The sequence below is a fragment of the Lepidochelys kempii genome, chromosome 1 (genome assembly GCF_965140285.1).
Source record: "Lepidochelys kempii isolate rLepKem1 chromosome 1, rLepKem1.hap1, whole genome shotgun sequence".
In the NCBI taxonomy this organism is placed as follows: domain Eukaryota; kingdom Metazoa; phylum Chordata; order Testudines; family Cheloniidae; genus Lepidochelys; species Lepidochelys kempii.
Genome location: NC_136380.1, coordinates 263,489,087 through 263,514,548, shown reverse-complemented (window position 1 = coordinate 263,514,548; position 25,462 = coordinate 263,489,087). Strand labels below are relative to the sequence as shown.

The 25,462-nt window shown below is 43.2% G+C and overlaps 1 protein-coding gene across 4 annotated transcripts in view; it reads left to right on the top strand.

Moving 5' to 3' along the window:
* The window catches only part of ATF7IP (activating transcription factor 7 interacting protein), a 168,162-nt gene extending 143,122 nt beyond the window's left edge, over positions 1-25,040 (top strand). For 2 of the 4 annotated variants that reach the window (XM_073327313.2, XM_073327311.2), the window contains exons 15-16: positions 17,940-18,052; positions 19,417-25,040. In XM_073327313.2, coding sequence (XP_073183414.2) covers positions 17,940-18,052; positions 19,417-19,833 — 530 coding nt within the window. In that variant the 3' untranslated portion in view covers positions 19,834-25,040. The remainder of the gene's footprint in view (positions 1-17,939; positions 18,053-19,416) is intronic. The other 2 variants (XM_073327315.2, XM_073327314.2) reach the window with 2 other exon arrangements.
* Positions 25,041-25,462: the final 422 nt, after the last annotated feature.

Below are 25,462 nucleotides of genomic sequence, written 5' to 3'. Positions count from 1 at the left end.
TCACTGGTATGGTTATGAAGTGTAGGAGTCTTGGGTTTACTCTTCAGGATTCCCTGGAGAGGTGTTGAACTCCATAGAGGATTTACAGATTGACAAGTCAAACTTTTTCAGTGAGAAAACTGATGAGCCTCTACACGTGTTGAAAAACTGTAGATGTACCCTTCACTCCCTGGGAATTTACGCCCTGGCCCCAAAAAGGGAACACCACAGGCAAGTATATAGGTCAAGCCTGCTCCCTCCACAAATATTCCATCACCAGTGCCCAGCTGAACCTCTGCACAAGAGTTAAGAGACCTTGATTTTCATCCCCCTCTACTGCCACGACCTTCACCCATTCTCACCCATGTGCTAAGGGCTACTTTTGATGCCTCAGTCAAAAAGTGCTTACCTTTATTGATGCCAGCCACTTCTGTCTCTCCACCCCTAATCTTTGGGGGCCTTCTCATACTTTTTGCCTACAATTGGGACTATATCACAACGGGCAAGTAGGTTCTAGAAACCATCCACCATGCTTACTCCATCAAATTTCTCTCCCTTACCCCCACAAACCTCCTTCCCAGCCCCTCTCCATGGACTGCTCTCACAAGGAGATTCTCTGGCAAGAGGCAGTGTCTCTTCTCTAATGAAGGGCAATAGAGCAAGTACCATCTTAATATCAAGAGAGAGGATTCTATTCCTATATGTCTTAGTTCCAAAAAGTGATTGGTGGAGACCCAGTGAGGACCTTCAACAACTGAACATCTTTATTTGAAAGCCAAAATTCAGGATGGTTACACTAGCATCAATAATCCCCTCCCTAAAGGAGGGAATGTGATACATGGCTCTCAGTATGAAGGAGGATGCCCTGTTTTCATGTAGATATTCATCCTCCCAACAAAAAAATTTCTTCATTTCCTGGTAGGTCGGGAACACTACCAGTTCAGAGTCCTTCACTTTGGACTAGTAACAGGTCCCAGAGTATTCATGAAGGTTTTCTGTGTGATGGCAGTCCAGACAAGATGTCCTGGCTACTCAGGCTTCCGATAGTTGGATGACTGGCTCCTAACAAGTAGTTCCAACCACCGGGTTAAGTCAGCAACTTTGTTCCTGCTTCATCTTCTAGCAGCCATGTCTGCATGAACAAAGAAAAGTCCATTTTGCGCCCCCCCCCCCATATGGACGATAAACTTTATTGGAGTGATAGTGGTCTCCATTTCAGCAAGAGCTTTTCTCCTCACAGAAAGATTTCAATCGAGCAATCTGATAATACAGATTACTTGCAAACCAAAAACTACAAGGCCAGGCTGCACATCAGTCTGCTCAAAATGAGAGCTGTCTGCCTGGCCTGCGAAGCCTTTCTCCCACTCATACATTCACACCATATCCAAATAGTGTCAGCCAACATCATCAAAGTATTTTATGTAAAACAAGCAGAGTGGAGCAAGATCCCTTCCCCTCTGCCTGGAATTGGTGCATCAGAAATCACATCACTATTCTAGCCACATACTATTAGGTGTTCAGAGTTCTCTAGCAGACAAACTCAGCAGGAACTTCTCTGCAGACCAGAATGGAAATACACAACTCTGTCCTGAGCAAGATATTTATTCAGTGGGGGACACCCCAATGGGATCTCTTCACATTGCAAACAGCAAACTTCTCCTGTACTACTCCAGGACAGCTAGGGGTCACGACTCCCAGAGCAACGCTCTCCTGTTATACAGACCAACTCAGATGTCTTTCCTCCCATCCCTCTGCTACCACAGGCCCAGACCCTTTTGGTTACTGGAACTTCTGAGACTGTCAACCCATTCTCCTATCAGGATCTGTCCCTTCCCAGATTTTGTAACTCAGGAAGACTGCAAAATCAGATACTCCAGTCCAGACCTACTTCACCACCATGCCTGGTTTTTGGATGGGCATCAGAACTAGAACAATCATGCTTGGGAGCTGTCCAAGCCACTCTTACTCAGAGTAGGAAAGATTCACCCAGGAACTGTTATCTAGCTAAATGGAGATGCTTCTCTGCCTGGGCACAGCACAATCACTCTTTCTCAGAATCTGCAGATAGCCCAGTCATTTTAGATTATGTCCTGTCATTGAAGAACTCGGGTCTTTCTATTAGCTCACAGCAGGTTCATCTTGCAGCGATCGTTGCCTGCCTTCCTTCACTGAACAGGTGTTCAGTTTTCACTTGCCCAGCAACAGTTAGATTCCTTGTCAGGACCTTTCTGCCAATGATCAAGCCTACACCTCAATAGGACCTCAGTCTCATCCTTTCAATACTTACCAGACCACCATTTGAACCTTTGGCCACATGCACTATGTCCCACCTTTTCCCTGAAGATTGCATTTTTAGTTGCTATTATACCAGAAGGGTGAGCAAGGTGGGAGCACTCTTGGTTGATCCACCATATATACCATTTTTCACAAAGAGAACGTCTCCCTTCATCCTAAATTCCTCTGTAAAATAATTTCTGAATTTCATGTCAACTAACCTATCTGCTTACCTCTTTTCTTCCCCAAACTCCATGCTTCTGTTGATGAGAAAAGATCTAATTTTCCAGATGTCAGATGTGCCCTGGCATTCTGCCTGCAAAGGACCAAACTAATTAGAAAATCACTAAGACTGTTTGTCACTATAGCAGAAAGGTCACGAGGACAAACAAGAGAACCTCTAAGTATATTTCTGGTTGCATTATCATGCACTACTACTAAGTGTGTGTATGTGCCCCGTAAGGGGTTAGGGCACACTCCATAAGAGTACAAGATACTTCCACAGCATTTTTACAGGAGGTACTGATAGTGGACATTTGTAGAATGACTCCCTAGAGTTCGAGTCACACATTCATAAAACATTGCACCCTAGTTCAGCCTCCACTGCAGATCTAGCTGTGGGGACTGAAGTTCTTTGAGCATCTTTGCTGACTGCATCCTTGCATTGCCCCCCTCTGGTCTGAATATTGCTTATCAGTCATTCACATGTGGAATACACACAGGGACCAGCACTCAAGAAATGGAGGTTACTTACCTGGTAACTGGAAGTCTTTCAAGATGTGTGGTCCCGATCTGTATTCAACTGCCTTTCCCCTCTGCTTCAGATCTGATTGGATTTGTGGTAAAAGAAATCATTGGAGAGGCAGGCATTGGTCCGCATGCCCTTATGCCCTCGATCTGGAGCATGAGGATTTCAACTGCACATGTGTGGGTCAGTGGGCACTGCTTATTAAAAATCTCCAGACTCTGGTCCAGAGCATGCATGCACACCTCCACGTGGAAAACAGGTAGAGACCATATGTCTCCAAGAACTTCCCATTACAGGTAAGTAACCTTCATTTCTGTACAAATGCGAAAAAACTTTAAGTGTGAACCACAGCAAAGACAATAGTTTTATACCCCGTAAAAACAACCTGAACCACCCAAGAGGTGCCAGAAGTTTCAGAGGAGGAAATCATCTACTGTCTTCTTACCAGCTTCAGCATCATCAAGGCAGAATGTTTGACTCTTTGTCAGAAATAGAGTACAACTTCTGTTGCATTTTTTTATATCCCCTCCATATGAGAAGTTTATTTCATTTTTGTGGGGTCTGCAACACCATCACTAAGGTCCTGTAAATCAGAGGTGGGCTATTCTATCCAATTCCAGTCTCCCCAACGCGCACACACCTTCCTCACCCCTTTTAAGGGACCCCTCTTCCAAGAGCATGCTACATCAGAGGTGCAATCACTTCTAAATCTGGAAGCAGTAGAAGAAGTACCTCAATAATATAGGGGAGGGAGAGAGGTTTTACTCCCATTACTTTGATTTCCAAAAGGGAAGGGGACTGGTGCCCTATTTTGGTCCTGAGACAATTGAACACCTTCATGCACAAGCTCAGGTTCTTTGAGTATCATCCCTGTGGGAGCTTCACTTCTGGTGTACATGCACCCTGTGTGTCTTTGGTTAGAGATTTTTCAGTAGCAATGTCCGTTAGGCTTGTGCATGCACTCTGCCCTATACCACCTCATGCCCTGTGCTAAGGCTATATAGGGCCAACCAGGTGAACTGCCTTCAGTTCTGTCTCAACCACCTTGGCTTGAAACAGAGCAACTAGCCAAGCCAGCTTAGCTGTTCATTAAGCTTGCTTTCTAGTATAGTTTAGCCCTTATCAGTGTCTAGTTTTATTTTTCATTTGGAGGGTTTTTATTTTATTCACTCATTTTTGCCCTTCCTACTCTCTGAGGAGGAGGTCCCTTTCCTCCATTACAAAGGTAAGCCAGGATTCAAGCATTGTCTCACTTGCCAGGACATTATCCCTGTCAGTGATGGACATTCCCATTGTATTCACTGTCTGGGGGACAAGCACATCCGTTAGTGTAATTTCTATGAAGCCCTCAAGAACAATGCTAGAAAAAATTGAGAGATCAGACTCAAACAACTCATGATGGTGTGCTCTTTCTCTTGCCTCTAATCCAGGTCAAGGGGCCCTCTGCCCCATCTACCCCGGCATCACATTCACCCAGACCTTCGAAGGAGAAATCATCAGAAGTTACTGGGGAGGCCTCTAAGAAAAAGAGTTCCAGCTCGCCTCACAGAGAGCCTGCCCCAAAAAGATCTTGGTCTCCGTTTAGACTAACTGTTTCTAAACCCTCCGACACGAAGTTGGATACTCTTGAGGCTTCAGGCTCCTTCAGTATCAATTGTGGCTCTGAGGCCCTGAGTTCTTCCAAGAGCCACAGTTGCAAACATGCTTCATTGCCTGAACAATCTTTGGTACCATTTTAGTCTGACCAGTGCAACAAGGAGAAGCTGTCTGCTACTAGCAGGGCAATACCGACTGATTTTCCTATGCAACCTTCGGTGCCTAGCTGCATGACCACTTCAGTACCCCAGAAGGCTAAGTGGCCTTATGCTTCACACTCTTCGAGGTGCTCAGTATCATTGGTACTGACTTCTTGTACAAGGCACTAATTGAAGTAGATCCCTCTTCCAGGTAAGATAATGGAGACGATACCACGGGACTTTAGGTAATCCAGGGATCTGCATGTCTCTGATGAGCCAGAGTCTTCTCTCTTAATGGGTACCGAGCTGATTGGTACCAAGGATATCAGTCACTGGATTTACAGCTCTTTCCAGTACCGCTGGATTTTCTGCCACTTTCGGAGCTCCCCCACACCCGCTTTGGACATGGAGAAAGATCGCTCATCAGACTCCCATATCTCTATCCAGGATTCCTCTACCTACCATTACTGGGCCTCCCTCCCTGATAATTACAGGGAGAGAGACTATTTACATGAGGGACATGTTCCTGCTCCTTCTCCGTGGTATGAACATCAATTAGTGCCAGCCCAGTGCCTTATGGTCCCCCACAGTGGCCATAATGGGACCTTTTGGCTATTCATTGTCAACAGTTTCTATGAGACCCTACCCTCTGTCATTAGGACATGCAATCTCCTAATCCTTCTGTTCTTCCTCAATTGCAAGAGGAAACATTTGAAGAACAACAGGCCAGAGCAAATATAGAAACTACTCCACAAAACAACATCTTTTCATCTTCCCCGAATGAGGCCCTGGATTATCCTTTCAGAAAATTCTAGGACCTGGTGAAACAGATTGTAGACTCATTGTAGATCCCACTAGAGGAGGTCTGGGAATCCCAAAATAAACTCTTGGGACATTCTGCAAATGTGACCTTCTGTGAGAGTGGCTTTACCCATGAATTAAGCCCTCTTAGATCCTATCAAAACTATCTCACACACTCCAGCAACCCACCCACGTGCAAGAGAAATGATAAAAAGTACTGTGTCCCAGTGAAAGACTCCAAATTTTTGTTTTCACACCCCACAACCAACTCTTTGGTCAAAGTTGCAAATGAAAGTGACATACAACCCCACTTTAAATCAACCCTGTATGATAAGGACCAAAAGCTCCTTGACCTTTTTGGCCATAAACCTATTTATCCTCAACCCTGCAATTTAGGACAACAAATTACCATGTATTAGTGGCAAAGTACAATCACTCCAGTTATTCAAAATTTACTTTTTATTGAACATCTTCTAGCAGAACAGTGGGAGCAGTTTCAGGATATCATAACCGAAGGTCAGATATTGGCTAGAACTTTGTTACAAGCTTTCCTAGATGTGGCTGATAGCAGATAGATAGACTTATGTGTAGTGCTGAGGAGAAGCTGGTGGTCATGGTACATGTAGGTACTGGTGACATAAGGAAGAATAGGAGAGAAGTCCTGGAGGCCAAATTTAGGCTGCTAGGTAAGAGATTGAAGTCCAGGACCTCCATGGTAGCATTCTCTGAAATGCTTCCAGTTCCACGCACAGGGCCAATTAGACAAGCAGAACTGCAGGGTCTCAATACGTGGATGAGACAATGGTGTAGGGAGGAGGGGTGTAGCTTTATTAGGAACTGGGGAAAGGAGGAGCCTATACAGGAAGGATGGGCTCCACCAAAACCAAAATGGAACCAGATTGCTGGCACTTACAATTAAAAAGGTTGTAGGGCAGTTTTTAAACTAAGGGCTGGGAAAGCACACAGGTGCGAAGAGCACATGGTTCGGACAGAGACATCCCTTAGGGGAGGATCTGTTAATGGAGATTCTCTATGTCCTAGTAAGGATGAGAGGATGGAAGATGATAAAATACAAATAGGATCTGATGAGAAACAGTCAAATGAAAAAGAATCCCATTCAATTACATCATGTAATGGTAGACATCTAAAAAGTGACAAGTTTTTAAAGTGCTTATGTACAAATGCTAGAAGTCTAAATAATAAGATAGGTGAACTAGAGTACCTCATATTAAATGAGGATATTGATATAATAGGCATCACAGAAACTTGATGAAATGAGGATAATCAATGATCAGTAAAAAATCAGTAATACCAGGGTACAAAATATATTGTAATGACAGAGCAGGTCGTGCTGGTGGGGAAGTGGCATTATATGTGAAAGAGCATAGAATCAAATGAAGTAAAAATCTTAAATGAACTAAACTGTACCATAGAATCTCTGTGGATAGTGATTCCATGCTTTAATAATAAGAATATAGTAGTAGGGATATATTAACGACCACCTGACCAGGATGGTGGTAGTGACTGTAAAATGCTCAGGGAAATTAGAGAGGCTATAAAAATAAAAACTCAATAATAATGGGAGATTTCAACTATCCCCATATTGACTGCGTACATGTCACCTCAGGACGGGATACCGAGATAAAGTTTCTTGGCACCTTAAATGACTGCTTCTTGGAGCAACTAGTCCTAGAACCCACCAGAGCATAGGCAATTCTTGATTTAGTCCTAAGTGGAGCACAGAATCTGGTCTAAGAGATGAATATAGCTAGACCTCTTGGTAATAGTGACCATAATATAATTAAATTTAACATCCGTATGGGGGGGGGAAACACCACAGCAGCGCAACACTATAGCATTTAATTTCAGAAGGGGGAACCACACAAAAAGGAGGAACTTAAATAGAAATTAAAAGGGACAGCACCAAAAGTGAAATCCCTGCAAGCTGCATGGAAACTTTTAGAAGACAATGTAATAGTGGCTTAACTTACATTAAAAAACATAGTAAAGGAACCAGAAACGTGCCACTGTGGCTAAACAACAAAATAAAAGAAGCAGTGAGAGACAAAAAGGCATCCTTTAAAAACTGGAAGTTAAATCCTAGTGAGGAAAATAGAAAGGAGCATAAACTCTGGCAAATGAAGTGTAAAAATATAATTTGGAATCTACTAGAATTCTTTGAGGGGTCAACAAGCATGTGGACAAGGAGGATCCAGTGGATATAGTGTACTTAAATTTTCAGAAAGCTTTTGACAAAGTCCCTCACCAAAGGCTTTTAAGTGTAAAGTAAGTTGTCATGGGATAAGAGGGAAGGTCGTCTGGATTGGTAACTGATTAAAAGATAGGAAACAGAGGGTAGGAATAAATGGTCAGTTTTCAGAATGGAGAGAGGTAAATAGTGGTGTCCCCCAGGGATCTGTACTTGGACCAGACCTATTTAACATATTCATAAATGATCTGGAAAAAGGGGTAAACAGTGAGGTGGCAAAATTTGTAGATGATCCAAAACTACTCAAGATAGTGAAGTCCCAAGCAGACTGCGAAGAGCTACAAAGGATCTCACAAAACTGGGTGACAGGGCAACAAAATGGCAGCTGAAATTCAGTGTTGATAAATGCAAAATAATGCGCACTGGAAAACATAATCCCAACTATCCATATAAAATGATGGAGTCTAAATTAGCTGTTACTACTCAAGAAAGAATGTGGTGTTTTCCCCCCCATACGGATGTTAAATTGGAGTCCTCATGGATAGTTCTCTGAAAACATCCACTCAGTGTGCAGCGGCCGTCAAAAAAGCGAACAGAATGTTGGGAATTATTAAAAAAGAGAGAGATAATAAATCAGAAAATATCATATTGCCTCAATATAAATCCATTGTATGCCCACATCTTGAATACTGCGTGCAGATATGGTCGCCCCATCTCAAAAAAGATATATTGGAATTGGAAAAGGTTCAGAAAAGGGTAACCAAAAATGTGATTAGGGGTCTGGAACAACTTCCGTATGAGGAGAGATTAATAAGACAGTGATTTTTAAGCTTGGAAAGAGACAACTAAGGGGGGATATGATAGAGGTCTATAAAATCATGACTGGTGTGGAGAAAGTAAATAAGGAAGTGTTATTTACTTGTCATAACACAAGAACAGGGGGCCACCAAATGAAATTAATAGGTAGCAGGTTTAAAACAAACAAAAGGAAGTATTTTTCACACAACGTACAGTCAACCTGTGGAACTCCTTGCCAGAGGATGTTGTGAAGGCCCAGATGCTCCCATTCAGTCTTTCCTCAGCCCTGAGATTATTTTTGATGGTTCTGGCAGTGGTTGCTGCCTGTCTTCATCAGAAGGCAATAATAGTTTTTTCCATACCTCTACAGTTGGCTGATCAAGGGCCAGTCTTACAGCAAGGTTCTTTCCACCATACAGACAGCCTTGTCACTGTTCCTCGGGCTAGGTATCCAGACATTGATCCCTGTACATAGACTAGAATTCATAGGGGCATTCTTAGACATGGTAACAGCCAGAGCCTGCCTTCCTACAGACAGTTTCTCAATTCTGTCAGACCTTATCACAAGGATTCAAATAAGCCTGCAGATTTCAGCAAGAAATTGTCTCCAACTTTTGGGACATATGGCAGCTTGTTCCTTTGTAATACATTATACAAGGTTACACCTTTGCTGTTTCCAGGGGTGGTTCAGAATGTTTACTCGGCAAATAAACACAGTCTAGACAGACCAATATCAGACCTTTATCAAGTAGACGCCCTCTATTGGTGGAGGACCCTCACAGTGTCTGTGCAGATATCCGCTTTATCCAACCATCTGCAACTGTCACCATAACAACAAATGCATTTTGTTGGCCTGGGGAGCACATCTTAGTGCCAGATACCATTCTGGGGCATGTACCTTAGAAGCTTGTTTGCACATTAACTTTCCACAGCTGAGGGCACTCAGGAGTCCCTGTCTTCACTTTCTCCCATTAATCAGAAACAAATCTATCACACAATATAGCTTGCGTGGTTTACGTTAATCGAATAAGGGGAACGGGATCCCCTTCTCTTTGTGGTGAAGCAATAAAGCTATGGCACTGATGTAAAGCCAATCGCATTATCATTTCAGCAGTGAAACATCCAAGCATATAAAACACTATGCCCAACGTATTCAGCAGATGCTTCTCCCAAGATTGAGTGGGAGTTGGACTCTCAATCACATATTTCTGACCGGGGAGTTTCCAGAAGTGAATCTTTTCACCACCATCACCAACAAGAAGAGAAGACAGTTTTGTGTGAGGGGGGGGTTGAGCCTTCACTTTCCTCATTCCCTGGAAAAAGGGACTTCTGTATGCATTTCCCTGACATCTCTAATACTAAATAGTGAACAAGATCAAACAAAACAAAGCCAAGGTCATACTAATAGTTCTAACACAGCCACAGCAGGCCTGGTATCCTTACCTGGTTCACCTGGCCATTTGTCAGGCAATGAGCCTTCCATCCATTCCTCATCTCTTCTCTCAAGATGCTGATTGGACTCCGTGTCCCAGTCTGGGAATTCTTCACCTCAAGGCTTGGCTCCTTGATGGTTTGCGGGAATAGAGACTTCCTGTACTGTGGAGGAACAACAGAAGTTTCTGAACAGTAGGAAGGAATCCACACAAGGTATTACCTTCCAAAGGGGAAGAGATTCAACCACTGGTATAACCAGTGGTGTCTTCCATCCATTCATTCTTCCCTCTTGGCTATGCTGGACTACCTTCTGAAACTGAAAAAGACAGGATTATGTGTGAGTTCTAACAGAGTCCACTTGGTGACAGTAACAACCTTTCATTCTCCAGTTGAGGGTTTCTCAGTGTTTGCTCATCCCTCAATAGTGAGGTTTATCAGGGGCTGAGAAACCTTTTTGCTAAGTTTAAAGAGCCTGCTCCTCTTTGGGATCTGAACTCAGTACTCATATGTCTTTTGAGACCTTCCTTTGAGCTGATGGTTACCTGTTCCCTAATTAACCTATCCATGAAGCCTGCCTTTTTGGTGGCTATTGCCCAAAGGGTTGAAGAAATGGGGGATATTGAACACCCCCATTTACAATTTGTTTTAAGGACAAGGTTTTATTATGTCCATATTCTAAATTCGTACCGAAGGTGTCATCTGAGTTACATACCAAGTTATCCATCTCCCAGTTTTTTCCCTAAACAACATCAGTCCAGGGAGGATACTGCTTACAAACATTGGACGTTAGCAGGGCATTAGCCTTATATCAGGACATAATCAAACCAGTTGTCCAGACTGTTTTTATCAATTGCTGATAGGTCTGCAATTCCAAAGGGTCCACGATTTCCACCCAGAAGCTCTCCAGGTGGATTTCTGGCTCTATTATGTCTTGCTATAAATCTGCCAATACACAGCCTTCTTCTTTGATGTTAGCCCATTCCATGAGATGTCTCCCTCTCTGTGGCGTGACTTAGACATGTTCCTGTTATGGAGATTTGCAAGGTTGCAACTGGGACTTCCATACATACCTTTTCCAAACATTATGCAGTGGTCTAGGCTTCTAGGTTAAATGTTTCCGTTAGGTATGCACTCCTGTCTTCAGTCTTGCACACAGCTCTAAAGCTCCCCACTCCAGCTGAGGGTACTGCTCAATAGTCACCTGAAGTGGAGGACCCAGAGGGACACTATTCAGGATGGAGAGGTTACTCACCTTGTGCAGTAATTGGAGTTCATCAAGATGTGTGAAGGGTGATCCTCTGCCCAACCTCCTCCCCTCTGTTTCAGAGTTTCCTCTGTGGGACTTTGCAGCGGAGAAAGAATCGAGGGTGATTTGCTTGCATGGCCCTGTGTAGCCTTGGTGTGGGGCAAAAGGATGTGCAGGGTGCATGCCCTCGCCAAACAGGCACAGCTCCAAAACTCTCTGATCAAAGCACATGGGGGTGCACAAGCTTCTGAAGTGGAGCACCCATTGTTATACCAATAAAATAAAAACCAGCAGGATCTTATTAAAGAGGAAAAGGCAAAATACCACATTTATTGTGAATACAGAAATAATCATAGTAAGCAGTTAGTTATAGCTATAACATTCCATTCAGTCTCATATTTATTCACACATTCATTATACAGACACACACACACAGGTTCTGCACGGTTGTTATCATAGTTACCAGCCTTAGAGTTGCTCATGCCAAGCCACTGGCCAGGTGGCTTGGACATGAGGAGGGAGCAGGGCCTTGTCAGATGCTCATCTGATGCTCCTGGAAGTTGGGTTGCAGAATCAGACCCCAAAGTTCTCACTTTCTAGAGTCCATTTTTATAGGAATTTCTTCCTATGCCAGTCTATGGGAATTGCTTCATCATGCTGTTGCTGAATTAATCAGCAGATAGCACATTCCTGACGGCTCCGTGCTGCTAGATGTTATCTTGTTCTTTGGTTCTCCCATTCTTGAGGCTGTTGGGTGGATTCCAGTCTGCCCTCCTGGGGTCCTCTGGTTATTTCCACATGACGCCTTCTTCAGCCGATGGACACTGGATTCTTAGGCTGGCACCTCCCTGATCATTCAGTTGTTATCCACACCAAGCATCCATCCACAAACATCCTCTATCTCTATTTTAATCATAATTGTTAATACAACAAAAGGGCCGGGAGTCTCTGGGTGCTGTTTCTGTTGTTACAGAGTATTGCTTTGAGTCTCTCTCTGTGTGAATTGCTTTGAGAACAGACTCTGTCTTAGAATGTACTAACGCAATTAGCAGCTTGCAAGTTTCACACATAGAGGGAGAGAAACTACCAAAAACCAAGAGACCTCTTAATTAGTAATACCCTGGAATTTAAACTATGGGAAATCAAACTCATTTGTGATTTTAATACAGAACTTCTTTAATATGATCCAACACCATAGGGTCACACATCTCGAAGAACTCCAGTTACTGCACAAGGTAAGTAACCTCTCCTTCAAGGTGCTAACTCTGGCCTTGCTAATTCCAACCTTAGATCCACATGACTAGTATTCAGCTCTCAACCTCCAGGACACTTATTTTCAGATAGTTATTAATCCTGTCCACAGAAAATACCTTGGGTTTCAGGTGTGCAATTTATGCTACCAGTACAGAGGGTTAGCATTTAAGTCTATTGATAGTGCCAAAGGTATTCACAAAATGCCGTCTGTAGTGGCAGCTTATCTCAGAAGACAAGGAATCCAGGGTTGTCTGTACTTAGATGATGAGTTCACTTACAGAAAGCTTCCAAGCCATAGTCAATCTGACAAATCAACTTCAAGTTCATCTGAAGACATTTGTAAGAACTTGTCTCAGGCTTCCAGAGCACATAGATTCCTGCGTGTATGTATATATGTAGACTTGAGCTGTTTCATATAGCAAAGGTGAAGTCTGTATATCAGTGAGGCATGCTCACTTTGATATGAAAATCCGCATGCCCCCAGAAATCCTGTCGTCATTAAACAGGTGGAAAGACCCTCTAAAAATGTGCAAGGGAGAACCTGTCTCTCCATCATCCCCATCAAAGACACTGACAGACGCCTTCACACCGGAATGGAGTGCCCACTTAGACAGGGCATGTGGATTTCTCAAGCCTAGCTTCACGTAAATGTTTTGGAGCCGAGGGCCATTTGTTGGTTGTGCACAGTTTCCCTCCCAGTTCTGAGTTAGATCATGATGGGAAACACCACAGGCATATATAGACAAACAAAGAGGAGCAAGATCTACACCTCTGCCAGGAAGCTGTACGCCCATGGAACTACTGTGTCCATCACACAACTACTCCGACAGTAGTACACTTACCAGCTTTGCAGAATGTGATGGTGAATCACTTCAGCAGACAGCTTACAAATGACCTTGGGTGGTCAGTAAAGAATACTACTGTCCAAGACTTATTTCTCAGGTGGGATCATCCGACCATAGAACTTGTTGCCTAGAGAAAAACAAGAAATGTCAAAAGCTCTTTTCCAGAGGATAGCACAGTTGGGTATCTCTGTCCAATACATTTCTGATTTTCTAGTCCCCGGCCAAATGTACACTTATTCTCCAATTCCACTGATCCCAAGAGTACTCGTGTAGCTCAGGCAGAATTCAGCCAAGGTGATCATGGTAGCTCCAGCATGGCTGGGGCTGTTCTGGTTCTCAGACTAGAAGAATCCTCCAGCATATGATTGCCTTTTCAGCCAGATGTGATTCATAGATTCATAGATACTAAGGTCAGAAGGGACCATTATGATCATCTAGTCTGACCTCCTGCACAACACAGGCCACAGAATCTGACCCACCCACTCCTGCGAAAAGCCTCACCTATGTCTGAGTTATATATCTCAGAGACTGACAGATTCTCCATCCAGATTTACATTCCCTATACCTCACAACATGGATGCTGCCTGGTTAACAGCACTAGAGAGGACTTGCTCAGATGAAGTACAGAACATTCTCATCCCCACTAGAAAGGACTCCACTAGGCTTGCTTACTCTACCAAGTGGAATGTTCTCTATTTAGGAGCAGCACCACCAGTTACCTCAATTTCAAACTCAGCTACAGATATACTTGATTGCCTGCAATCAGTCAAAAACTCTGGGCTCCCTGAAAGTCATTTCAGCTTTTTACTCTTCAGTTCAGGCGTATTTCACATTTTCACACTCTACAGTAGTTAGGTCCTTGAAAGGCCTTGTCAAGCTGTCCTGCAGTGACTCAAGAGCATGAGTACCAACCTCAGGGCAGACTGTTAGGAACCAGTTCACAAATCCCAAATTGGCTATGCATTCTTTACTTAGATTTCACCAACCAATTATCAGATGTAAACTCCTCAGGTACACTGTAACAGCCTAATCATGGAGTCACAGACAGTCCCCTTGGGTACTCCAATTTATATTGTCATCTAAGCAAGCCTACCTTTGTGGTAGATGGTCTCTTACACCACATATCACAACAATATTCATGTTACTTCCAGACACAAAGGACCAGTCACTTACCCCAGGTCAGTTGCACCTTAAATCTCACACCAAAGACGCATGTAGCGAATCCTATAATAAACTATATACAGATTTATTATTAGTAAAAGGAAATAAGAGTAATTTACAAGATTAAACCAGATAAACATACATACACAAATGAGTTACAATCTTAAGCGTCAAAAGATAATAGAAGCTTCTAAAATAAGCAAGCTGTGTATGTCCTTTAGGGCTAAGCAGCTGGGGATCCCGTGATTATGCCTATAAACCTTGCCCCCAGAATCCAATCACCACCGAGATACAGTTCCTCCTTGTTGGGGGTTTTTATTCCCTTCCCACTGTCTGCTCTAAGCTGCAAACTCAGCTAATGGGAGGAGTTCACTTGTTAGACTTACCTTCTTGGTAGGGTGAGAGTAGACAACAAAGCCTTTTGTCCTCTTTAATGTTCCACTCTAGTCCATTGGTGTCGATGGGTCTTCCTTGTTGGGCAGGACATAACATCTTCCGTTGGAGATGAGCATTTCACATTAGTTAACGTCTGTCAAGGTTCCTCCCCCACTCTGAACTCTAGGGTACAGATGTGGGGACCTGCATGAAAAACCTCCTAAGCTTATCTTTACCAGCTTAGGTCAAAACTTCCCCAAGGTACAAAATATTACACCTTGGACTGGCCGCTACCACCACCAAACTAATACTGGTTACTGGGGAAGAGCTGTTTGGACGCGTCCTTCCCCCCAAAATACTTCCCAAAACCTTGCACCCCACTTCCTGGACAAGGTTTGGAAAAAGCCTCACCAATTTGCTTAGGTGACTACAGATCCAGACCCTTGGATCTTAAGAACACTGAACAATCCTCCCAACACTTGCACCCCCCTTTTCCTGGGAAATGTTGGATAAAAAGCCTCACCAATTTGCATAGGTGACCACAGACCCAAACCCTTGGATCTGAGAACAATGAAAAAGCATTCAGTGTTTTACAAGAAGACTTTTAATAAAAAATAGAAGTAAATAGAAATAAAGAAATCCCCCCTGTAAAATCAGGATGGTAGATATCTTACAGGGTAATTAGATTCAAAAACATAGAGAACCCCTCTAGGCAAAACCTTAAGTTACAAAAAAGATACACAGACAGAAATAGTTATTCTATTCAGCACAATTCTTTTCTCAGCCATTTAAAGAAATCATAATCTAACACATACCTAGCTAGATTACTTACTAAAAGTTCTAGGACTCCATTCCTGTTCTGTCCCTGGCCAAGACGACTACAGACAGACACAGACCCTTTGTTTCTCTCCCTCCTCCCAGCTTTTGAAAGTATCTTGTCTCCTCATTGGTCATTTTGGTCAGGTGCCAGCGAGGTTACCTTTAGCTTCTTAACCCTTTACAGGTGAGAGGAGCTTTCCCCTGGCCAGGAGGGATTTCAAAGGGGTTTACCCTTCCCTTTATATTTATGACAACGTCTCTCTTCTGTCTGGTGTTTTACACAGTTACAAAGGCTTACCATACAAATGCTTAAATATTACCATACAATATGGGATACAGAAATGAGATTAGTGCATGCATCAACTCACAAGCATTCAATAAATCTAAATACTACACACATTCTTAGAATTCTAATACCTATTTTAAGAATACTAACACAAAAGTGAGCCAGACTGATTCCAGCTATGTATTTGTCAATATTCAGTTGAGTCTTGGCATGAGTTAGCACCTGGTTTGCCAGCATCTCCGGTGTTATGAGAGTATATCTCCAGTCAGAGAATCTCCCCCTCCATGTTATCTCAACATTGTACTGATGGGTTTAATGGATCCATAATTGAGCTACGTGTTCCCTGCTCCAGGTTTACATTAAAACAGCCTTTTTAGTAGAAATAACATCTGGCAGAAGCATAGGAGAAATACAAGCTCTAATGGCAGGACCTCTATTCACTGTTTCTCTGAGGCATAGAGTAACCTTGAGACCTCCCCCCAAGTTGTTGCTGAAGGTAGTCTCTGATTTCTATCTCAACCAAGTAATATGCCTACTTATTTTCTTTCCAAAGTCACATTCCAATCAAGGGAAACTAAACTTTACACCCCAGGGTGCCTTCTTTCTTTCTGAATAGAACTAAGCCATTTACGGTATTCCCTGAGATTATTTGTAGTTTATGTGGATAGGGTGAAAGGTCAAATTGTATCAACATGTCTGATTGTATTTCCATATGTTGCGTTGGGCTATGAAATAGCAAACTTAGATCCACCACTGAGAGTGAGAGCTCCCTCAACGAGAGAAGTTCAAGTAGCTGCTGAAGATTCTTTAAGAAATGTTCCAGTGCTAGAGATATAGGGCAGTTATTTGGGGTTCAGTGCCTACATTTACCCAGCATTGGTCTATTGTAGACGCATCAAGATCTGATGCTCGTTTTGGTACGGCGGTTTAACAATTGTTCAGGTAGATTCCTGGCACCCGCCTCCTGTGATCTAGGTCACTACTGGTGAGTCACCAACAGTGGACTATAGATAGATAGAAGAAAATGTCACTGACCTCACAGTAACTGTGGTTCCTCAAGGTGTGTTATCTACATATATGTATTCCCTGACCTGCCCTCCTTCGCTGCTGTTGTGGAGTACCTGGATTCTGTATTGGTGAGGAACTGAGAGGTGAATGAGGACACACCACCCATTGTGTCTTTGGCTGGAGGCACAAGGCAGCCCCCAATAGATAGTTCTGGCCAAAAGAATCTGCACTTGAGTGTATGGGGTGCATGCGCATCAAGAGTGGAATATACAGGGGCAACACACCTTGAACCACAGTTACTGTAAGGTAAGTAACAGTCCCTTGGTAATTATCAAAAGTCCAAGGCACTACGTGTAAGGTCATCTAGTCCATCCCTAGTCAGGGTTCTCTATAGTGCCTCATTTAATGCCAGTTCATGTGGATAAGTGTTCATAAAAACCATTCATGGCCTTCTGTGGATAAACACTTCTCAAATGGGATGAAACCCAGTTCTCTTTGCCATCCACAGTGCAGCTTTTTGGCACTGGTACATTGGGTAAACATTACTTTGCTGCAGTGGTTTTCTGCTTTTTTTCCCCTCCTTGGGCCCCAAATTAGTCTGCTTTTTCTCTCATGATCTCTGTGGTCTAGAATCCTTTGCATCACTTCTTGTGGTGCTACTAAGGATTCTTGCCTCCTGGGATGGACATTCAAGCATTGCTCTTCTGCCCCCTCCCAACATGCGCATCTGCCTTACTCTCGCTCCCTGATGGTTGCAGGAGAGAAGCAGCTCTGTTTGTGTCTCCTTCCCCTTTTAGGGCCCATCCCATCTAGCCTTTTTCCAGCTGTCTGAGGAGGAGTTTCATAAAAAATACTTACTTAGCTTTCATAAAGGGTCAGTCCTCTGGCATTCTGATTGGCTGGCCCAAGGTATTGACTACTCAGGGTCCTGATTCTATCTCTTCTCTCCCCCTGGTTTCTTTGTAGGTTTGACCATGCGAATGCCTCAGACAACTGCGTATGTTGTGAACAACGGGCTAACCCTTGGATCTGGAGGCCCTCAACTCACAGTGCATCACCGGCCACCACAAGTGCACGCTGTAAGTACAGTTATCCATTGCTTCAAAGTGCCACCACATTTGTGTCTCTGTTCACAGGTTTGTCTCAACATAGATGGTTTTCAAAGTATTTCATAGTGTGGACCACATTAGTCGAGGCCTTGTGGGCTCCTCCCATCTCATTCACAAAGCTGCCACAACTAGAGCAATTGCTTACATGGAAAAGAAATCCTAGGATTTCCTGTGATTTAGCAGCATGGAACGGGGAGAGTTAGACCCACGTGACCTGCCAGCTCACCATCAGCAAGTGCGCCACAAAGCCCCAGTGGCCTACATAGCAGTTTGAGAATTGCTGCACTTTAATACTAGATGTGTGCCAGGGCCCTCCTGGGATCAGGGTGTGCTGAGAAAACGTGCTCGGTCAAAGAGCTCAAGTCTTCAAGGGATTAAGGACTACGGCCTGTGATCTCAGCTGCAAACAGGGATAGCTACAATGGAAATCATGGACACTTTCTCAAAATAATAAACATTCCTCTGCACTGTTCTACCTGCGAGTCATTTCTTGTGCCAGAGATTATCATGGGGGGATGAGAAGGCTCTGGCTCCTGCAGTTTCTCAGCACAATTATTAGTGGTGTTTGTGTCTCGGTGCAGGATGCTAAGTGAGGATTGTTCTTATCTTAGGGTTACGCTGTTGGTGGTGGTTGTAAAGGGACACAACGTGATCCGCTCCTTACTCAGGGTTGTGCTGAAAATAACGGTCAACAGCAGGTTTTGGTTTTCCATTTTTTGTAATGCTGAATTTAACCCCTTCTTAGTGATTTGTCTTTTCCATTATAGCTGACACTGGGTCAGATTGACTGCTTGGGATAAGTTGGGGGCAGCTCCATTAAAATCAATGGAACTGTGTCAGTTTGCACCAGCAGAGAGCCTGGGTCACTGGGTTTATTTTTTATCATTCTATTTTTTAGTAGAGTTGGAATCAAAAATGTCTTGATTACTGTCTTGTTAGATATCAGCATCAACTCTGTCCATGGAGTTCTGGGAATAGGAGCTGTTGGGAACTCGAGTTGCCTTGAGTGAGACCATTAAACTCACCCATCGTACCCCGGGGAGAAAGTCACTAGTTTGAATTTCAAATACAGCTCCATTGGTAAGAGAGGGCCTTGTGTTCAGATCCTCCCAGGCCTTACCTGCCTTGAAACACGAGACCTTCAAGCTCTTCTGTTTGATAATTATTAGCTGATCTGGTGCCTGATGAAGTCAATAGGTGCCTTTCGATTGACTTCAGTTAGTGTGTTGGGTCAGGCCTTCAGAATTCATCCATGTTGGAAACAGTGATGTGTGCATCCTTCTGCCCTCATTACAGACTGTGACCTTTTCTCTTATCCCTTGTATGTCCCTTAGGAGCCGCCACGTCCTGTGCACCCAGCACCACTGCCAGAGGCCCCACAACCACCACGCCTGCCCCCTGAAGCTGCCAGCACCTCCCTGCCTCAGAAGCCACAGCTGAAGCTGGCACGAGTGCAGAGCCAGAATGGTATTGTGCTGTCATGGAGCGTCATGGAAGTGGACCGGAGCTGTGCCAGTGTGGACAGTTACCATCTGTATGCCTACCATGAGGACCCGAGTGCCACCATGCCTTCCCAGTGGAAGAAGATTGGGGAGGTAAAGGCCCTCCCGTTGCCTATGGCATGCACTCTCACACAGTTTGTATCTGGCAGCAAATATTACTTTGCAGTTCGGGCTAAGGATATTTATGGACGCTTTGGACCTTTCTGTGACCCCCAGTCCACAGATGTGATCTCTTCCCAGAGCAGTTAAACCAGAGACCTTTGGAGCCATTAAAACTTTCCCACTATCAAGAGTGACTCCAGTTTGGGATTTTAATCCCATACACAAAATTCACTGTTCAGTTCACTCTCTTTAGGATTATGTTGGACAGCCCTGTGTGATACACTACATCTATTGAGAACCCAAAGCAAAATTTAATTCTCAGCCTGCAGCAAGAGACCTTATTTTCTGGACAGCTCAAGCCTTGGGAATTTGAAATCTAAATGTTCCTCTTCCCACATGGCTGCTCCTTTCAGAGATACCTACCCTTTATCCAAGGGGATTCTGGACAACTGGGATTCTGCTTCAGACTGGGAACAAGATCATAAATTGCACAGTTTGCCCGAAGCAAACACAACACGTCTGTGACGTGCTGAACAGTTAAAATGGCGCTAACACGAGGACAGAAACAGACTCACTTGCTCCCTACAACTCAGTAAGAAGGTTGTGAGGGGAAAGGATTCTGGGTCTGATTTCTTTTGAACTGGAAGACTGAGTAGTTTGGTTTCATCTTACAAACACATCCACTCTCCAGAGGGAAAGAAATCTTGAGTCTGTCCAATGCAGGAGGGGTGTGTGTATAAATCTGGAGGTGGTGCAAGAAAACCCCCACTACTCTCCACTCCACACCTCCCGGTTAGAATCTGGGAGTATTATCAAATCAGGTCTGAAACTGGTTTGTAGAGACTTCATTCACATTTTCTCTTTGTAGCTCAGATAATTCTCTGCCCCCTTCTCATACTTCCAGCCCTGTTTTTTTAAATTTATTTTGTGCCTTAAAGAGTAATTTCAGAAATAAATGTAGCCAGATCTCTATTGTGTTGGTTAGGTGTGCTATTTTTTTTCTTCCCCTTTCTAGCCTCCTGTTGCTGCTGCTCCTCTTCCTGGCCCCCCTACAATTGCTCTCTTCTGACAGACCCCAGAAAGTGTAGCATTGGCATCTCTGGGTTCATTTGCACCTGTGATATCATTCAATGCAACAGACGGTTCTTGAGTGGCTGGTTTAATCCCATGAAGATGGTTAGTAGGTTATACAGACAGTATTCTGCATCAGCACCCTTCCCTATGCTCCTGGGAAGGCGGCATGCTAGATTGGCCAAAGGAAATCTGTGTGGCACTGAAAGTCTTCCATTTCATCCCACATGCTTTGGATGCTGTATTAATACAAAAAGGTATCAAGATAATGTTGGTTCCCCATTCCCATCTCTTCTCCCAGCCCCTAGTCTGTCTCCACTGGATAAACAACCAAATCCAGAACACAGTTTTGGAAAACTTATTTCACCCATTGGCCCAAAAGTTGTAGAGCAATTGCAAACTTCAATAGGGCCTTTCATGATGCTTATGAATTGAGCCAAAAGGAAAGCTGCTTTTCCACCAGGCATTTGTTATGGCCTGATTTGAACAGAACCACAGATCTACACACACATGTGGCAGGTAAGATTCTACCTTGCCATCTTTCGGAAGAATAGAGCTGGTTTGTCTTCTTTCCTGCCCAGCAGAGTCAAACAACTTCCTGGGCAGGGAAAGGAGCCATCCTTTACCCATTTCACTGCCTTGCCCCAGCCACAGTAGAAGCTTTTTTGCTCTCGTCTCTTGAAACTACTGGATTTTAAACTATGAGGTTGGAAATGAAAAAGTCTAAATGCCAGAACATGTTGATAAAATGTGTTGTAGGAGTATGGCTTCTTTATTTTGTTCCTATAAAGAACTTGTGTCAGTAAAATAACGCTGTATTGTAAAGCCCCCTATAGGGGCTCCCGTCCTCTTGTATGTAACATTTATGCTCTTGCATGCCCATCACTCCTTCCTGTTGCTGGGATTTTCATTCCTTTCAGATGAACAAGACGCATTCTCTCCTGTGGAACTTCTGTTTTATCTTTCGTGTTAGCAGCTGTAGTCAGGAATATCACTGATCTCAGTGAATGAAGGTTTAGGAATTCAAGTATCCCAAGAGACGGTTCACACCTGTTGATTTTTTCCACGGTATTTAACTCTCCACTGAATTAAAAGCCACCTTCATTTCCCCAGTGCGAATAATAATGATTTGACATTTCCTTGATTTTAACCACTGTCCTGTCTGCCACCTTCAAGGATAAGACCTGCTTAATTGTATGTTTTAGGCTGTTTATATAAAGTTGGATCTTAATGCGGCTAACTGTCTTTTTACAGTGACCATCTTAGGACATATTTAGTTCTCCTTGGACTACTTTTAATAAGCTGTCTGGAGCAGTACCAAAGGAAGATGGAGGACATTTCAGTGCAAAGAAAGATTGTAGTTTAAAAGGGGGCAGGAGGGGACCCACACCCTAGGATGGATGTTGCTTGTTTAACATCCTCTCCATTGTGACTCCAGTCCACACCATTCATTCACATGTGAGCATGTCTGTAATATGTGTTTTTCCCTCATTCAGTTCTTGACCGTTATTGGCCCTGTCTTGCTGGAGAGAGGTCCCCTTGGCTGACTTTCCATTCCTTTCATCTGATGGAAATGGTGGTTATCAGGAATGTCCTACCATTGTGGTCGTTGGAGATTTTGTGCAACCTGTCTTTAGCTGGACTGTGTGTTTAAACAAAGGAAGACGGAAATGCAGTCAAGAATAATTCTTTAAATCTCAAGCTGATTTCGTGGCCCTGAAGGGAAGCAGCAGAACTGGGTGAACTGGCTTTATTTACAAAATAGTAAGATGTGGTTCTACTCTGAAAAGTGACTGCAATAAGTGACCTGCTCAGCAGATCTGCTCCCAGTCTGTGGTGGTCTTTGATGTGTTTTAGCCATATGGGCGACTAAAAAGTTTCCGCTTATTCTGTGGAGTCAACACAACTATGGGAGAATGATTCTGCTTTGCCCAAAGAGATAATTGCAACTGCTGAATCTTTAGTTGATGGTGACAATGTGTGAATCAGCAGGAACATAGTTTGACTTTGATACCTGACTATGTTTGGAGGCTTCCAAGTTAGCTGATCTGGAAATCAGAGACCGTAAATAGGAGTCCCCATTATGCCGTTTTACAGTGTCACTTTCAGAATAGAATTGTTCTCTGCAATGGGCATTATCTCTGTTATGTTAACCAATAGGAGCCGTGCTGAGCTCCTCAGCTGGAAGTCACACTGTGGCCCCCTAGATTACCCTGTTGTGGCTACTTCTGTTTTTTTTGTTTTAGACTTGTTAGCCCATAGAAGCAATAAAACTGTTTTAAAAACTTCAAACTTCTGCTTGTAACAGACATTCTGGAATAACTGGTTATACTGCAAAATACCTTCTTTCAGAGTATTACAAAAAATATTTGTTGGACTGCTTAGTACAGGACTGTAAATGAAGTGCATTTTTAGGATGGAGCTCTCTGTGGAAGTGTTTGTCCCAGTTAGGATTGTTGAAAGCCTCAACACTTGTTTTTAAATGTACTAAAGTATCTAAGTGACATTAAGGGGCAAGGCTGTTTTTAATCTATGTTTTGCACTTTGTCAGAGTTTTCTTCCCCCACCCCATGTTCTCAGTACTATAGTGTGTGGGTGCTCCTTGCTTACAGTTTTTGCTCTTGCCATTGTGTATATAACAATACAAAGATGGAGCGTGTTCTCCAAGTTTTAAGAAATACAGTACTGTATCTTTAGGTCTATTTTTCCCACCTTCATTTTGACATGTTCTTTTCTTTTATGTAGTTCTTGGGATCTGATTTCCAGGTTATGAGTAGTGTAATTTAATTCAGTTTCTGGTTGGGAGAGGAATTAGATTGGTTTCCTTTCTGTACACAAGTGGAGTGCTGTTGGCAAAATGCTGTTAATGTCCATTGAATTTCCCTCTGCCACAGGCCCACTGATCTGCCTGTCCCCCACTTCATTTCTCAGATTATGTTGAGAAAGCTTTATCAAATTCAGGCAACTAAGCCCTAAAAGGTGTTGATTTGTAACCTGCAGGCACAATATGTGTCTGTGCATCATTGTTCCTGCACCAGCAGCCTGCAGAAATTGCAGGTGCAATAGCTGTACAATTCTCTTAATGCCTGGAGTCAAGCATGTGTTAAATATTTAAGTGCTCTGAGTAGCAATTGATATTAAAACTTGCTACACCAAACTATTTACACCCCCATCCATGTCTAGAGATTATCTAGCACTAGCATTGAGACAGTTGCCCATCCTGACTTGAATTTTTAGCATGGGGTGGGAAGGTGGCAAAACCTGTGCTGTCTTCACCTTACACACAAAGGGCCTGATCCTACATCCTTTGAAAACCGTAGCAAAACCTTCATGGGGAGCAAGATTGGGCCCAATAGTTCTAGAATTGCTAGGCTCCAAGCACAGTATCGTACTGTAACAAACCTGGTCAGTTCTCTTATGCTGTTTGCCTAAAGTGTCTAATGAACCAGAAATCATATTACATGAAAGGACAGACCAAAACTACCTAGTTTTGTTCTGGTTCCCTGAAGAGCAGTGTCCCAGTATTAGAGTACTGCAAACACTGTATACAACTAAGCTGTGATTCTGCCTTCTTACAAACTTTGTAGTATTTTCATTTAGTCGACAACAAAAAAATCTATCCAGATTTTTAAAATAAAGGCTTGATATATTAAATATATATTTTTTTAATTTGACTTTTCTTTTTTGGTAGGGGTGGGCACCAAGTACAAAAGTATTGACAGTTCAGAGGGGTTCAAGCTAGCCTGCGAGTCTAACCAGTCCTGCAACCAAGATCAAATTCAACCAGCTTCTGGTGGGGAGCGTGAAACATAGGAGTAGATGGAGAATGCAAATGAATTTTTTTTTTTTTAATTTTTCATCTTCAGATCTAATCAATCTATTAAAACTGATGTTGTTTCTCATTTTATTGTGCAGCCTGAGCATTCTTTCTTTAAAAAATATTTAAAGAGCTGTCTGGATTTAATGGGTTATATCTGTAAATAAGGTAACTGTGTAGGCATTTGGGGGTCTAGTTTGGCTTTAGTAATTTATCAGCCATTAAAAAACACATACGGACAATATCCTTTGTAGGAGACTCACGACATGATTTTTCTTTTGCAGCTGAACATGTAAATAAAGATAATGTAGGACCTATCTAATGCCCAATTTAAACTGGGCAATTGCAAGCTCTCCCCATTTTTTGTATGTACTGTAGATTAGTGTGTGTACAAGTGTTAACTGTCATGGGGTTTTGTCCACAAAGCCTGAAATTTATACTTTGAAATAAACTACTGGGTTTTTAACACTGTGAGTCATCTGTGGTTGGTTCTGCTCATCCCAGGAGAGTTCTGTCTATTCTCAAATGGCAAGGTATGCCTCTTTCCCCACTGAAGATGCTGCTGGCTGGGGGAGAAGGGATAGCTCAGTGGTTTGAGCATTGGCCTGCTAAACCCAGGGTTGTGAGTTCAATCCTTGAGGGGGCCATTTAGGGATCTGGGCCAAAAATTGGGGATTGGTCCTGCTTTGAGCAGGGGGTTGGAGTAGATGACCTCCTGAGGTCCCTTTCAACCCTGATATTCTATGATTCTATGAAGGGGAGATCTGGGGTGAGCTCCAAGAATTCAGATTTTTAAACCCTATTACCACCTTCTTCGAATTGTTGGGTAGCGGAGGTTGTGCTCTGAAATTATTCTGGGACCACTAACAGGGTCGTTTTTACTTTCCC